The sequence below is a fragment of the Xenopus laevis genome, chromosome 3L (assembly GCF_017654675.1).
Source record: "Xenopus laevis strain J_2021 chromosome 3L, Xenopus_laevis_v10.1, whole genome shotgun sequence".
NCBI classification, from domain to species: domain Eukaryota; kingdom Metazoa; phylum Chordata; class Amphibia; order Anura; family Pipidae; genus Xenopus; species Xenopus laevis.
In genome coordinates, this window is record NC_054375.1 from 146,695,319 (window position 1) to 146,711,287 (window position 15,969).

The window sequence follows — 15,969 nt, forward strand, 5'->3', positions numbered from 1 at the left end:
GAAAGCACAATGGTTGAAGCACAATGGTTGAGTTGGAACGAATGTCATAAGATGCTCATCTAAGGAGGAACACAAGCAGAACAGAGATTCTATCTGGCCAGTTTTACAAAGTATATAAAAAGTATGGGTGAAATATAATTTTTATAATTCATTCATTTTTAAAAAGTGCAACATTCTGTGCAAGAGCCTTTGTTCTATTTACACATGTTTGTCGAGAGTTTTAAGGTTCCACATTCTTGTAATTCCTTTTGATGAAGGGAAGCAAAGAATTTTATCAAACGTTATTCCTTTATTCTATGAAGGTTGCTAACATTTAATTCCCTCCGATATCAAATAATCTAAAAATGAAGTGCTTTTTTTTTTGAGTCATTTTCATTAATACATCCAAGTGAATTCATGCAAATCCCACTGAATGTTACAACACGGCTTTGGCTCACGATCACTTTATCTAGTTCTTGGAAAAACAATAAAAAGCTTTGATTTATTTCTTTCAACATCTTGATCTGAGAAATGGTGGTTTCTAAACTTTACATGTAGAACAAAATAAAGAATCACGTGTTAAGGTTAGGGATGCACCAAATCCATAATTTTTCGACCAAATCTTCCAAAAAAAAAATAAAAATTCAGGCAAATCTGAAACCTATATTCAGGCTTTAAATAAATCAAAGAATCTTATTTTGTGTGAACAATATATTGTTACATTTAGTTGTCCAGAGCTTTTAAGTCTTATGAGGGTTCAGCTTTGTTGTGGACAATCCCAAATCCTGAAAACGTGCTAGGACACACCCAAACCGAATGCTATATGCATTCCATTCCTAGTAGAGATAAATGCATGGATAATATTCTTACAGCAAGGGGCACCTAAACATTTCTCTTTTTTTTATCAATGGAGACAGCAGACCCAGGAACTATGGGAGATCATGATCATAAATGGACCAAATTTGGGGTCTTGACTGATGCATTTTTCATTACGTGTGCAGAAGAGATAAGATTCCCCAACATTTGGGGAAAGGAAGGTCCCTACAGATCATTTTCAGTGGTGGCCAGTAACATAGTTACCACCACTGTTTCATTTTGGTTTCACCAAACCACATGTAGTACCTTAACACTATGTCACAGGCATCCCTAAAAATGAGACAGCTCTACATCAGACAAATGTTGTACAGTCCTTCATAATTGGGGATGTAGGCAGGTCGTGTTTTTGCGAGCAACGCTCCAGGGAGCTGGAACTGCGCAGTTTGAGCATACACTTGTCAGGAGTCCTGTTCCTCTGGAAATAATTGAAACAACAAAGCACTCTTAAAAACTCCTTCCTCATGTCTTTGCTTCTTAGGGTATAAATGATTGGGTTCAAGGCAGAGTTTAAAGTGGCCACACCAAAAAAGTAGTTGGCTTTATAAAGTATCGAGCATGATTTGACTTTGCAAGAGACATCCAGAAGGAGGATGATAAATGCCGGCAACCAACAGATTATGAAAACTCCAAGAACAATAGTGACCGTTTTCAGAAGGGCCAGTGTCTGTGGGGCAGCCACTTCTCCGTGGCTGGACTTGACAATATAATATATCTGAACATACAGGATTACAATGGTTAGAAGTATGATGGTAAAAATGGTAACGACAAAGAGAATATACTTTTTGGAGTAGAGAGGAAGAACTGTTGAACACTGCTCCATATTGAAGATACAATTCCAACCCAATATAGGCAGTCCTCCAATAACGATTGAAACGATCCAACAAGCACCAATTAAAAGGACCATCCTACAGTTCCTATCGCTGCTGTAGACTTCAACCTGCATGATGGCAACCTTACGTTCAATGGCTATAGCCAGCAGACTCAAAACAGAAGCGCAGAGAGTCGTAAAAGCCGTGCCTTCACGAATAAACCACTCCACAGGAGTGAGGGTAAAGGTCATGTCCCCTGACAACAAAATGTTGGCAATGTAGGCACAGCCGGTGAGAAAGTCCGAAAATGCCAAGTTCCCAATAAAAAAGAACATGGCAGAATGGAACTTCTTGTTCCGCAAGACTGAAGTTAGCACAAGCAGGTTCTCCAGGATAATAATGCAGCAGATAATGATAAAGATGATGGAGATCGCATAACGCGATGAGTCCTCTCTGTTGAGATTTTCCTTGACGTGAATATAATGTTCCACAACCTTCCTTGGGTTCAAATAATCCTGATAGGTGCTGTTCATCCTTGCTGGCCAGGTGGTACTTTTTAAAACTTCCCAGTGTCCACAGATGGCAAGTAGGTGGGTATGAAGTCAAAAATGCCAAAGCCTCCTTCTGCAGTCCATTTCTTCTCTGGTGGAAGATAGCCTGGAAAAAATATATTAGATCTAGTCATTCTATAGTTCAGTGTTAACTATAAATGGAAGGGATGCACCGAATCCAGGATTTGGTTCGGGATTCGGCCTTTTTCAGCAGTATTCAGATTCAGCCAAATCCTACTGCCCAGCTGAACCGAATCTTAATTTGCATATGCAAATTAGGGGCGGGGAGGAAAATCCCATGACTTTTTGTCACAAAACAAGGAAGTAAAATGTTTCCCCCTTCCCACCCTTAATTTGCATATTCAAATTAGGATTCGGATTCGGTTCGGTATTCAGCGAAGGATTTGGGGGTTCAATCCCAACTAAGGATTATAAAATTTTAGTTGGGATCAAGTACAAGGTTCTTTTATTATAACAGAGAAAAAGGAAATCAATTTGATTAAAATAGATTAAAAATTTAGTAATTCTCCGGTTAACGGGTTCGCAGATAACTAAAGGGTGTTTAACAAATTGCCGCCTACCAGTGTCTTCTAATAGAAAAGGGTCAAAATATTCCAGAGTACCAGGCAATCACCTGGCTGCCCCAACCTGTAAATCAAGAATAGCTGGCATAAAGCTAGGTAACCTTGCATTCAAACAAACAGAAGATATTGAAGGTTGTACCCTCTATTGTAAAATATTATTATAAGTCACTGAGGAGTTCCATGACCATATAGAAGTATTATACAGATAATGGAACCACAATGTGATGTGATATCCTTATATTTTGCAACAGGGGGTACAGTATTTATTATAATACAGAAGTTTCAGTGAGTCATGTGACTGAAATGACATCACTAAGCTCTGATTATAACTGATACAATCACTAGCAACATTTATATAGTGAATAAAGTACCCCCTCTTGTAAAATATAAGGATATTATGAGTTGCTGAGGTGTTCCATGACCATATAAAAACACGAGGCTGAAGGCCTTGCAACAGGAGGTACTTTATTTATTATAATACACAGTTTTCAGTGAGTCATGTGACAGAAATGACATCACCAAGCTTCAATTATAACTGATCACTAAGGACAGTTTATAAGGATAACTTGTAATTTACAGGATATTCATGTCACTTGTGTATTATAACTGTAAAAATGTACCTGCCATTTAAAGAGCACTTTTATCAGCTTTAATGCCATTTGGTACAGGTATGGAATCTGTTATCTGGAAACCCGCTATCCAGAAAGCTCTGAATTATGGAAAAGTGTCTCCTGTTGACTCCATTTTTATCCAAATAAACCAATTTTTTTAAGAATGATTCCATTTTTTTCGGTACTAATAAAACAGTAGTTTGTGCTTGATCCCAACTAAGATATAATTGATCCTTATTGGAAGCAAAACCAACTTATTGGGTTTATTTAATATCTACATGATTTTCTAATAGACTTAAGGTATGAGATCCATTATCTCAGGTCCCAAGCATTCTGGATAACAGGTCCCATACCTGTACTACCATGCTTGATAAAGGTCCCTGTTTTCCAGGGACAATATATTTTTGATTTGGATTTTACTCACTGGAGAATTCCCAGGTTTGTAAAACTGAATTACTGCATAAAAAATGTCTGTCCCTGTAACCAGACAGAGGCGGCCGCTGGCAGTCAGGGCACATTATGTACTGACGTCTATTACTGGTCCTTTAAGGGGTGGTTCACCTTTACATTAACTTTTAAATCATTATAGTTTGGTTAATTCTAAGCAACTTTTCAATTGGCCTGCATTATTTTTTTTTTTTATAGTTTTTTATTTGCCTTTTTTTCTGACTCTTTCCAGCTTTTAAAGGGGGGGCACTGACCCCATCTAAAAAACAAATGCTCTGTAAGGCTACACATTTATTACTTATCACAGTGGGGGGTTTAGTTCTCCTTTAAGGTATGAAGATCCAAATTATGGAAAGATCTGTTATCTGGAAAAACTCAGGACCCAAGCATTCGAGGTAACAGGTCCCATACCTTTATATGAAGCACATGTTTTATGCAACTGTATGAATGGCCCCTTATAAATACATATTAATACACCTGTATTGCTGTTTTATAACCAGCATTGCTGGTTCTGACTTATTCTGGTTCGCAAAAAAAAAGTGCCAATTAAAGAGGCGGTTCACCTTTAAATGAACTTTTAGTATGTTATAGCAGGGGTCCCCAACCTTTTTCGTCCTGGGGACCGTTGAACCGGGGGAGGGGGTCAGGAGGAGTCGGAGTACAATTCTGGAACACGGACATCCAATTCAACGGCCCAGTTGAAAACTGTCCGTGGCCCGGTACTGGCCCGTGGCCCGGCAGTTGGGGACCCCTGTGTTATAGAATGGCTAATTCCAAGCAACTTTTCAATTGGTCTTCATTTCTTTTTTTTAGAGTTTCTGAATTATTTCCCTTCTTCTTCTGACTCTTTCAAATGGGGTTTTTAAAATTGACCCATCTAAAACAAACAAATGCTCTGTAAGGCTACAATTGTATTGTTATTGCTTTTATTACTCATCTTTCTATTCAGGCCTCTCCTATTCATATTCCAGTCTCTTATTCAAATCAATGCATGGTTGCTAGGGGAATTTGGACCCAACTATCACTCTCTACATCACACTTAGGGGGTTATTCACTAAACTCCGAATACCCGAAAATCCCCGAAATCCGAAAAAAATTTTGATTTTTTGTATTATAATAGGCTTTTAAAAAAATCACGATTTTTTTGGAATTTATTAAACCCTGAGGGCTAATAAGCCCAAATATAAAAACACGGCATCTCAAACCTGTCCAGGTTGCATAAAAGTCAATGGGAACAGTCCCATTGATTTTTGGTTGTGTCGGGGGTTTTGAGCAATTTCACGATGTTTTTGGAGCTTTTGGGTGAAAACTCCGAAAAATTCGGGGAAAATTCACGACAAAATCGTTAAAATCTGAGCTTCTCCCGCAAAGGTAATTTCCGGGAAAATGTAATAATAAATAAGCATTAAAAACCCGAGCGGCTTAGATCGGACTTTGTAGCAGCCGATATTGAGATGAATTCGGAAAGTTAATTTAGAGGTGAACAACTCCTTTAAAGCATGCACAGTGACATTATTATATTATGATTAAGTTATATTAGAAATTTCCACAGCATGACATATTCTTTCATTATGCGCAATAGGAGATCCCCTATAAGAGAAAGCCCCTCTAAATGAGAGCATCTGACCTACAATTAAACAGCACTCTTGCAACCCTTAAAATCATATTGTTACTTGTCTATATAATTAATAGCACCTCCAACCTCCTATAGTGTAACTTACCTGTCAGCTCTTTACTTGCAGGTTGTTTGACAGTTATTGTCATGTGCAGTCTCCTGCCTTTGCTTCGTGGGCGTACGGAGGCGATGCGCCCCCACAGTCTAACGCTGTAAGTGGAAAAGAAATTCATTTTAAAAATTAATATGTGGGAGGATGTGGGGTTTTTTCTGATTCAGTCATTTGTTCCCCTGAAAGTCTGTGTTAGATTAGAAGTTCCCTGTTTTTTCTTTAAATAAATGACAGGAAGTCTGTAGCAAGCTGATGGTGGCAGAAGCTTTCAGATCATTGTGGTTTGTGTTTTCATGATGAGCGGCTACATCTTTCCCAGATACAGTCATTAAACGTGTTTATCAATTTAGCCAAAGTCGGTTTTCCCTCCAAATTTGTTAATCAGCTGATTTTTACTTAAAGGGGTTGTTCACCTTTGAGTTCAATTAGTAAAATATAGAGAGGGATATTCTGAGACAATTTGCAATTGGTTTTCATTTTTTATTATTTGTGGTTTTTGTGTTATTTAGCTTTTTATCCAGCAGCTCTCCAGTTTGCAATTTCAGCAGTCTGGTTGCTAGGGTCCAAATTACCCTGTCAACAAAGCACTGATATTTGAATAAGAAACTGGGATATGAATAGGAGAGGCCTAAATATAAAGATGTATAATAAAGTAGCAATAACAATAAATGTGTAACCTTACAGAGCATTTGTTTTTAGATGGGGTCAGTGACCCCCATTTGAAAGCTGGAAAGAGTCAGAAGAAGAAGGAAAATCAAAATCTATAAAAAAAATAAATGATGCAGACCAAATGATAAGTTACTTAGAATTAGCCATTCTATAACATTCTAAAAGTTAACTTAAAGGTGAACAACCACTTTAATTGTTTCAGGAGTTATAACCAGCAGTGCAATAAATATCAACAGACAGACAGACAGAGACGGCTTATGTTTACTAATAACCTTACAGCTATTGAAAATGTTTGATTCATATAAAGGGATGCACTGAATCCAGGTATCGGTTCAGGATTCGGCCAAGATTCTGCCTTTTTTGGCAGGATTTGGATTCGCCCTAAGTGCCTGGCCGAACCGAATCCAAAATCCAAAAAATGATTTACTGGTTTTTTTATGCTCTTTACCCCTCGTTTCCCTTATTTACATACGCAAATTATGGTTCCGATTCGGTTCTGTATTCGGCAGAATCTTTCACAAAGGGTTCAGGATTCAGGCAAATGCTAAAAATAGTTGCTTTGGTGCATCCCTATTAATATGTATTGAATGATATTTTCTCTATCAAAAGTTTTTAGTTGGAGGAGCCCTTTATAAATGGATTCAGGTTAATTTTATGGATTACATTGTCTATGGGGGTTATTTACTAAACTCCGAATGCAAAAATCACGAATAAAATTGAACTTTTAAAAAATCACAAATATTTTCGGAATATTTTAAACCCCCGAGAATGGAAAAGTCAGAATCTGAAAATCCGGCATCTCAGACCTGTCGAGGTTGCATATAAGTCAACGGGAGAAGTCCCAATGATTTTTTGATGTGGGCTGGGTTTTGTGCAATAGCCCAAAGTTTTCTGTGAAAATTCCGAAAAATCTTAAAAATTAGATTTTTTTTTTACCGCAAAGCAAATTTTCGGGAAAATGTAATAATAAATAAGTGTAAAAAACGCGTTTGAAGCAGAAGATATTGAGATAAATTCAGACTTTGCAAACAGATCCCCAATAAATAGTCATTGTCTGTGAGCTTCATCCGGGGAAAGAGAGGAGAGATTTTTGTTCTGGGCCTGATGAAATCGTGACCCAAGGGAGCGACTGCATTACGTAAATTGAATAAGTTACATATACAGTTACATTAAAATTACACAATTTACATAACTTCTGCAAAAAAAACTATTGTGACCTGCCAAGAAACTTATGTAACTTACATCAAGCAATAACAATACAGAGAAACAGGTGCAGGAAGGGGCAAACTGCACTGACCACCAATGAATTGACTGAAAGGGGTTCAAGGTTAGGGGGTTATTTACTAAAGTCTGAATTTATCTCATATTTTATATTAAAAAAATGACCACCAAACTCCCATGCTTGACTGGAACTTATTTATTAATAAAACCCGAATTAATTGGATCACTGAAAACTCAAAAATCGAAAACCCAAAATTTTTTGGCTTTTTTACCCGAATCGCTTGATTTGTTTTGGAGTTTTTGCCCGAAAAAATCCGATTTTCAAGCTAAACCCACTGAAGACAACTTCAAATTGAGATAGGTGTCTCTCCCATTGACTTATACAGGACCTCGACAGGTCTGAGATGGCAGATTTTTGGATTCAGGATTTTTGCAGCATCGAGGGATAATGAATTTCACATTTTTCGAGATTTTACTATTCAGACTTTAATAAATAACCTCCTTAGTTTGTTACAGAATGGGCAATTCTAAGCAACTTTTCAATATTCATCTTCAGTCTTCATTAGTCTTCATTATATATTTTTTTATAGTTTTTGAACTATTTGCTGACTATTCCAGCTTTCAAATGAGGGTCACTGACCCCATCTAAAGAAAGAAATGCTCTGTAAGGCTACACATTTATTGCTGCTTTTTATTACTCATCTTTCTATTGAGGCCCCTTCTATTCATATCCCAGTCTCTTATTCAAATCAGTGCATGGTTGTTAGGGTAATTTGGATCCTAGCAACCAGATTGATGAAATTGCAAAGTGGAGAGCTGCTGAATAAAAAGCTAAATAACTCAAAAACCACAAATAATAAAACATGAAAACCAATTGCAAATTGACTCTCTACATCATACTATTTATAGAGTATCATAATATATATTTATATTGGGATTCATTTATTGAATTATATGAGCATCTCCTGGATGAACTTTTCAGCAGTGGAATGGGCCAATTGAAGGTTTGCATAGTGATATCCATTTCAGCAGTGGGCCCCACAGCTGGGGGGTCTATTTCTTCTAATTATAGTTGCTTTTCAGTATAATGATTACAGATTTGTATCAAAGTAGCTGTTGATGAAAAAATACATTTTACAAGTTTGACATTTTGGGGCCGACTAAATGCTTGTTCTGTGCTCTTGTAAGTAACTTGTACTAGACCCCAAGGTTTCTGTTTCCCTGGTCTGTAGCATCTTACAGCAGTCTCAGATTTATTTACCAGATATAACTGAGCTCCCATATTAACTGCCATTTCTTAATTTTATAGATTTCAGGAGCAAAAGCAATATATTAAGCAGCTGGTATTAAAATGATTTATTTTAATATTTATCTCAGCTTACACTAGTAGTGTTGTTTCTCCTACTCGTGTGTGTAAGTGCAAATATGCAAAGAAGGCATGTGTGATTATAAACTTATACTTGATACCACATCCTTTAGTGTCTTACCAGAAAATGTGTTATGGTTTTGTTGGTGGCCTATAGCAAATAGTATATAATTATATTATTTCCTTCATAACCTCCAGTAAAACAATACAATACAAACATCCTTCCCTTTTCTTCTGCCTCAGATACACAAATATAAATGTTCACAATAGCACAGTCACTTGCAACTAGAGAGATGGTGTCTATAGTAACAGTGGGATAATAGTCTCTGGGAAGGGAGTGTGACTGTGGGATAGCAGGTATAGTAGGGAGAGATGGTGTCTATAGTAACAGTGGATAATAGTCTCTGGGAAGGGAGTGTGACTGTGGGATAGCAGGTATAGTAGGGAGAGATGGTGCCTATAGTAACAGTGGGATAATAGTCTCTGGGAAGGGAGTGTGACTGTGGGATAGCAGGTATAGTAGGGAGAGATGGTGCCTATAGTAACAGTGGGATAATAGTCTCTGAGAAGGGAGTGTGACTGTGTGATAGCATGTATAGTAGGGAGAGATGGTGCCTATAGTAACAGTGGATAATAGTCTCTGGGAAGGGAGTGTGACTGTGGGATAGCAGGTATAGTAGGGAGAGATGTGTCTATAGTAACAGTGGATAATAGTCTCTGGGAAGGGAGTGTGACTGTGCGATAGCAGGTATAGTAGGGAGAGATGGTGCCTATAGTAACATACAGACTTACTGCTGACAAAGAGCAAAACCTTACTGTAGTGTTTAATATTGGGAAGCATTACAATGACATCTATGGGCGTTACACTGCCCAGGACCCAACTCTCAGCAGTTTAAACCAAACAGTTCACTGTGGATAACGGGGGCCCAGAGGGAGACTTCCGCCAATGTAGAAACCCAGCCGGAACCCTGATGTGTGTCTGTGAATTGTCCGGATGAAGGAAGAGGGTAAAAGAGCAGACACATCCACGGTGGAAAGGGACCAAGCTGCTACTGAGAATCATTAGGTCACATCTGCTATTATTTTCTGATTTTCCGCTTGAGGCCGGACATTCTATTTTGGTCCTTATTTCTTTTTCTCATATCCTCTACTTCTCAAATCCTTTCCTTTTACTTGTCAAAGCAACATCACTTTACGTGGGGTGATGATATAGGGGACACTATAGGGTTCATTAATCATTATGGGGCAAGGAGCTATGTGCAAAAACCAGGGCAACTACTATTGAGTGTTACCCCCATATTTGCTATAAGGCACTAAGTTTGCCCAGAAGATGTAACCCATAGCAACTAATAAGATGTTTGCTTTTAAGCAGGTGACCAGTAAATGCTGCCTACTGATTGGCTGATATGGATTACTGCTCCAGGGCAAACTTAGTGCATTTTATTACACAATCCCCTTAAAGGAGAACTAAAGCCTAACTAAAGAAGTAGCTAGAAATGTTGTACATTATGTTTTGTGCTTCTGTACCAGCCCAAGGCAACCACAGCCTTTTAGCAGTAAAGATCTGTGTCTCCAAAGATGCCCCAGTAGCTCCTCATCTTATTTTCTGCTGATTCACTGCACATACTCTGTGCTGCTGTCACTTACTGAGCTTAGGACGCTTGTGCTAGTTACTGACCATGTTTGTGCCATTTTTGACTGATTAAGAACTCAATGACTTCCTTGCGAAGTTTGCGATCAAACTGCTTTTAAAATTTCGCATTGGCGAAACGTTTTTTGCGACAAAATACGTAAAGGAACACCAGAGCAGGTGTTAAATGTTTGCAATGCGCAATTAAGATTTGCAATGCGATAAAAACCTAATGAAGAATATTACAAAGTTTTGCTCTTTGCAAATTTTATTATACTGTATTCCCCCCATAGAATATTAATTTCACAATATAAGTCTGATTAGTATTTAAAGGAGAAGGAAAGTCTGTATTTACTTGGGGGGTGCCAAATGTTATTCACAAGTGATTGTATTGATTTACCTCACACCCCAGGCTCCTATCAGCAGAAAAGTGCACCGGCCTGGGGTTCTTCAATCGACCAATCGGCTTCCTTCTTCTTCTGTCTTCGCACAGTTGCACATGCGCAGTAGCACAAGAAAGCCAAACTTTAACAAAGAAGTCGGCTATTTAATTCTACAGCAAATGTATCTACCCCGGGAAATTTGAAGAAAGAAGAAGGAAGAGGATCGTTCCGTGGTGCTCGCTTGAAGAACCCCAGGACCAGTGCAGTTTTTTCCTGATTGGAGCACCGGCCCGGGGTGTCAGGTAAGTCAATAAAATCACTTGGGGTGCCTAACTTTTGGCATCCCCAAGTAAATAGGCCTTTCCTTCTCCTTTAATACAGATAATTAATACATGGCAGCACAGAAACCAGTGCAATTAGCATCAGAATTGAATAATCAGCCCTGTAGCATCAGTTTATATTACAGATCAACCTCATTTTCTGCTGGATAATTAGTGACGACCTCTAAGCTTCTCAACAGCTGCTCAGAGTAGAGTCCTGCGTGGGTCCATTTCTTGGAACCCTTACTCGACCAGTACCCGCAACCTGCAATCCGCAACCCAGACCCACAATCCGCATTCTTACTCGCTTGGACCTGATAACCAACCCACAAATACCTTATCTGCAACCCGGACCCCCTGACTATCAAGAATCAGGAAGTGCTGTCATTGTAAACCCAGACGTGACATCATCGGAAGTAGGCGTGATCAGAAAAAAAGGAGTAAAACAGGAAGTGCTGTCATTGTAAACTGGAAGTGACATCATCGCAAGTAAATGTCATAAGAAAAAAGGAGTAAAAATCTCTGCTGAGAAGACCCGCGGCCCGACCCGCAAACCCGCAGAACCGCCAACCTGTGTATATACCCCCCCCTGGAACTTCTACCCGCAACCCGCAGGGTACCCAACCCGCTGCAGGACTCTAGCTCAGAGCCCACTGAGCATGTGAGTGTCACAGACACTTTCCAAGATGGTGACCCCCTGTGACAAGTTTGAAGTCCTGGATCATTGCTGCTATTGACAAGCTGAAACTTTAGCCTCGTGCAATAAGTTCAGTATAGAAAATATGGCATTCTTAACCATATTCATTTTAAGGGTTTAGTTCTCTTTTAATGAAGTCGGAGCAAGACCCACAAAACAGAAGAGGGCATGAATGGAGACAAATGGCAAAAACAGAACGGCTGAAAAATTGGGTAGTTTTGACTGAGAAGAAAAATGAACGGAAATGATAATAGTGCGCATTTAACTTAAAATCCAGTCCCTACTGTAATAAATAGATATAAATGAACATAGAAAACTAGAGGCTGTTTGTGCTTGAGTCACACTGGCAACCACAGACAATGGGTGGAACACAGAAGAGCAATGACCCCACGGCACACAAAGGATACGAGAAGCTGCGCCGAGGATGTCACAAAACACAAAACAAAGCCTCACATTGTCCTGCATTCTGCTCTCACAGCCTGACTCTTGCATGGGAAACCACTTCAAAAACCAGTTCCTAACAATACCCATCTCTGTCCAATGCAATTTTTCTTAATAAAAGCAGAAAAGTTACAAGAGAGGGATTTACACATGTACGTTAATGGAAACGAAATCTTAACTAATGGAAGGAGTAAAAAGTTCACGCCATGTTACTGGGAGGCGGAATGAAACACAACAAGGTTTTATCGTTTTGCTGCTCTTTCTTAAAGCAGTGATTCTCCTTTAAGTTAACTTTTTGGGCAGAGACACACTCAGATTTGGGAAGATTAGTTGCCCAGCGACAAATCTCCTCTTCATCGGGGCGACTAATCACCCCAAACTGCCTCCCGCCGGCTAGAATGTAAATCGGTGGCGAGATGGCAATCTCCACACTTGTTTTCCACACTTGCCTCACGAGGAAACTTCAGGCAACTTCGGAAAACGAAGCGCTCCGAGTGCCATCTCGCCGGTGATTTACATTCTAGCCGACGGGAGGCAGTTCTGGAGGATTAGTCGCCCCGAAGAAGAGGAGATTTGTCACTGAATCTCCCCGAATCTTAGGGGCAGATTTATTAAGGGTCGAATTGAATATTCAAACTTGAATTTTTGAATTATTTTTATGGTAAAAACTCTCAAATTCGAATTGTCAATTATCCAAACTCGATTCGAGTTTTAATTAGAATTTCGAGATTTATCGCACTCTGGCCCTTTAAGAACTCGAATTCGACTATTCGCCACCTAAAACCTGCCAAGTACTTATATATACGTCAATGGGAGAGGTCCCGGGACCATTTTTGACATATTAGTTACCCTCCTGACTGACATTCGAGTTTTCAAGCCGGTAAAATCCGTCCAAGTTTTAGATTTGATTTTTTATAAATAAACCCCCAGTCGAATTTCGAGTATATTCAAATTGAATCAAGTTTTAAAAATCTCACGTGAATTCGAAATACGACCATTAGTAAAAGTGCCTCTTAGTATGTTATAGAATGTACAGTTCTAAGCAACTTTTTTTATACTTCTTGAACTATTTGCCTTCTTCTGACTTGTTTCAGCTTTCAAATGGGGGTCACTCACCCCATCTTAAAAAACAAATGCTCTGTGAGGTTACACATGTATTGTTATTGCTACTTTTTTTTTCTCACCTTTCTATTTAGGCCTCTACTATTCATATTCTAGTATGTTATTCAAATCAATGCATGGTTGCTAGGGTATTTTGGACCCTAGCAACCAGATTTCTGAAACCGCAAACTGGAGAGCCGCTGAATAAAAAGCTAAATAACTCAAAAACCATGAATAATAAAAAATTAAAACCAGTTTCAAATTGTCTCGGAATATCACTCTCCACATCATACTAAGGGGGTTATTTATTTACAAAGTCCGAATTTATCTCAATTTATCTCAATATTTTCTGCTACAAACTCCGATCAAATCCACTCAGGTTTTTTACACTTATTTATTATTACATTTTCCTGTAAATTTTTCATCCGATTTTCACATTTTGTTTCAGATTTTTCATCCGATTTTCACAATTTTTTTCTGATTTTTCAATCGATTTTCACAATTTTTTCTGAATTTTCCCCCGAAAACTTTGGGTATTGCATGAAACCCAGCGCACATCAACAAAATCATTGGGACTTCTCCCATTGACTTATATGCAACCTTGAAATCTAAATTTTTACAATTTTATCGGAATTTACACCAAAAATTTCAGGGGGATTGCACAAAACCCAGCGCACATCAAAAAATCATTGGGACTTATATGCAACCTCAGCAGGTCTGAGATGCAGGATTTTCAGATTCGGAATTTTCATCATTGGGGTTTAATAAATTCGGAAAAATTCGTGATTTTTAAAAGTCTGATTTTATAAAAAAAAAATTGGGATTTTTGCATTTGGAGTTTAGTAAATAACCCCCTGAAAGTTTATTTAAAGGTGAACAACCCCTTTAAATTCAGTTATAAAGTAAATTTATATTTAAAGGAGTAGTTTAGTAAGATGTAGCTGAGCCAATTTGCACTTGGTCTTCATTTAATATTTTTTGTGATCAGCAGCTTTCCAGATTGGAATATTACCAGCTGCCTGGTTGCTAGGGACAAATTTACCCTCATCCCTACTCCCAGTGACATCACAATACACCCCCTGGCACACCAGGCAACTCCCTCTGCTGCATTCTTTTAATTGGATATAACACAATAGGAGGGCAAAGGGAAGCTATTCCTTATCAGGATTACAGTGATTGTGAACCAGCCAACCTGAGAACACTGAATATAAAGTTTAGAACTGCAAACAGAGCCGGAAACGCCTACAAAAATAAGGCAAAAATAATACAATATGCGTGCCATTCATTTCCCCTTGTCTAAATACTACAGGAAAAGAAAAATGAAGTTTAAATAACTCCCGCAAAACGTGTATTATTGCATATTGTAACAATGTACAAGTGATTTATGAAGATGTATAACAGGCAGTGCTGCATTGTAGTGGGGGGCCCTTCTTCTGAATCGGGACAAGCTTTGTAAAAGGTTGATGGGATTTAGGTCAGAGCTTTGTGCTGTGCTCTCTGCAGTGGGTCAGTTTTTTTTCCAAAGGCCCTTTCTTTGTGACATGTCGGATTGTTACACCGGTAGTCAGAAGGGCCGTTCCCTAAAATGCTCTCATTGCATGACAAAAAAGCAGCTCTCTATTGTGTCATTTAGGGCAATCAGTGGGCATGACCCATAAAGAAAAGACACCTCTACAATTCACTATGGCATCACCGCACTTAAAAGGGGTTGTTCACCTTCAAACAACTAGTTGGTTTCAGATAAATCACCAGAAATAAAGACTTTTTCCAATTACTTTTCTACTTTCTATGTGTCGCCATTTTTCTAATATTGAAGTGTAAAGTGTCATTTTTCACCTTCTACAGCAGCTCTGTGAGGGGGGTCGCCGACCCTTTAAACTGTTCTAAATTGATACATTTAGTTGATACATTTTTTATCTTTGTGAGGGGGAGGGAAAAATAGAGTAGTGCACAAAGTGCGCAGATAAAATTTTTTTTACTTCCTTGTTTTGTGATGAAAAGTCACATGATTTTAAGGATTCAGATTCAGTTCGGCCAGGCACAAGGATTCGGCCGAATCCAAATCCTGCTGAAAATGCCTGAATTCTGGCCGAATACTGAACCAAATCCTGGATTCGGTGCATCCCTACAAAATTGTAACAGTTTTGAATCTGCAGCTGAATTACTGAGCTGCCAGACTCAAACACCAGAAACATTAATTAACATTAAAATTTAATCTTAGAAAAACAGTAAAAAATAAATAATGTAGTAATTGAAAAAAGTCTTTATTTCTGAAAACAACTGAATTGAGAAAAGTATTTGGAAGCTGAAAACCCCCTTGTTGTTCACCTTCAGATATTTTTTCCAGTTCAGTTGATTTCAGATTGTTCCCCAGAAATAGAAGACTTTTTTTCCAATTCTGTTCTATTAAAAAAGTTCTGGCAGTGGGGGAGGGGGTCGCTGACCCTGTTACTGTTCTAAATTGATACATTTTATACAGATTTATTAAGGGTCGAATAGTAACTTAGAATTAGAATTTTTTGGTCTGGCCTGGCCTTTTGGTTTGGCCTGGCCGGTA

General features: G+C 38.5%; 1 protein-coding gene across 2 annotated transcripts in view; it reads right to left on the bottom strand.

The window, feature by feature from the left end:
- Window positions 1–246: 246 nt before the first annotated feature.
- s1pr2.L (sphingosine-1-phosphate receptor 2 L homeolog) overlaps window positions 247–15,969 on the bottom strand; it is a 36,718-nt gene continuing 20,995 nt past the window's right edge. The window contains exons 2-3 of one of the 2 annotated variants that reach the window (XM_018253664.2): window positions 5,579–5,682; window positions 247–2,321 (exon numbers count right to left, since the gene is read on the bottom strand). In XM_018253664.2, the coding sequence (XP_018109153.1) occupies window positions 1,148–2,197 (1,050 nt within the window). In that variant the 5' untranslated portion in view covers window positions 2,198–2,321; window positions 5,579–5,682 and the 3' untranslated portion in view covers window positions 247–1,147. The remainder of the gene's footprint in view (window positions 2,322–5,578; window positions 5,683–15,969) is intronic. The other variant, XM_041587223.1, reaches the window with a different exon arrangement.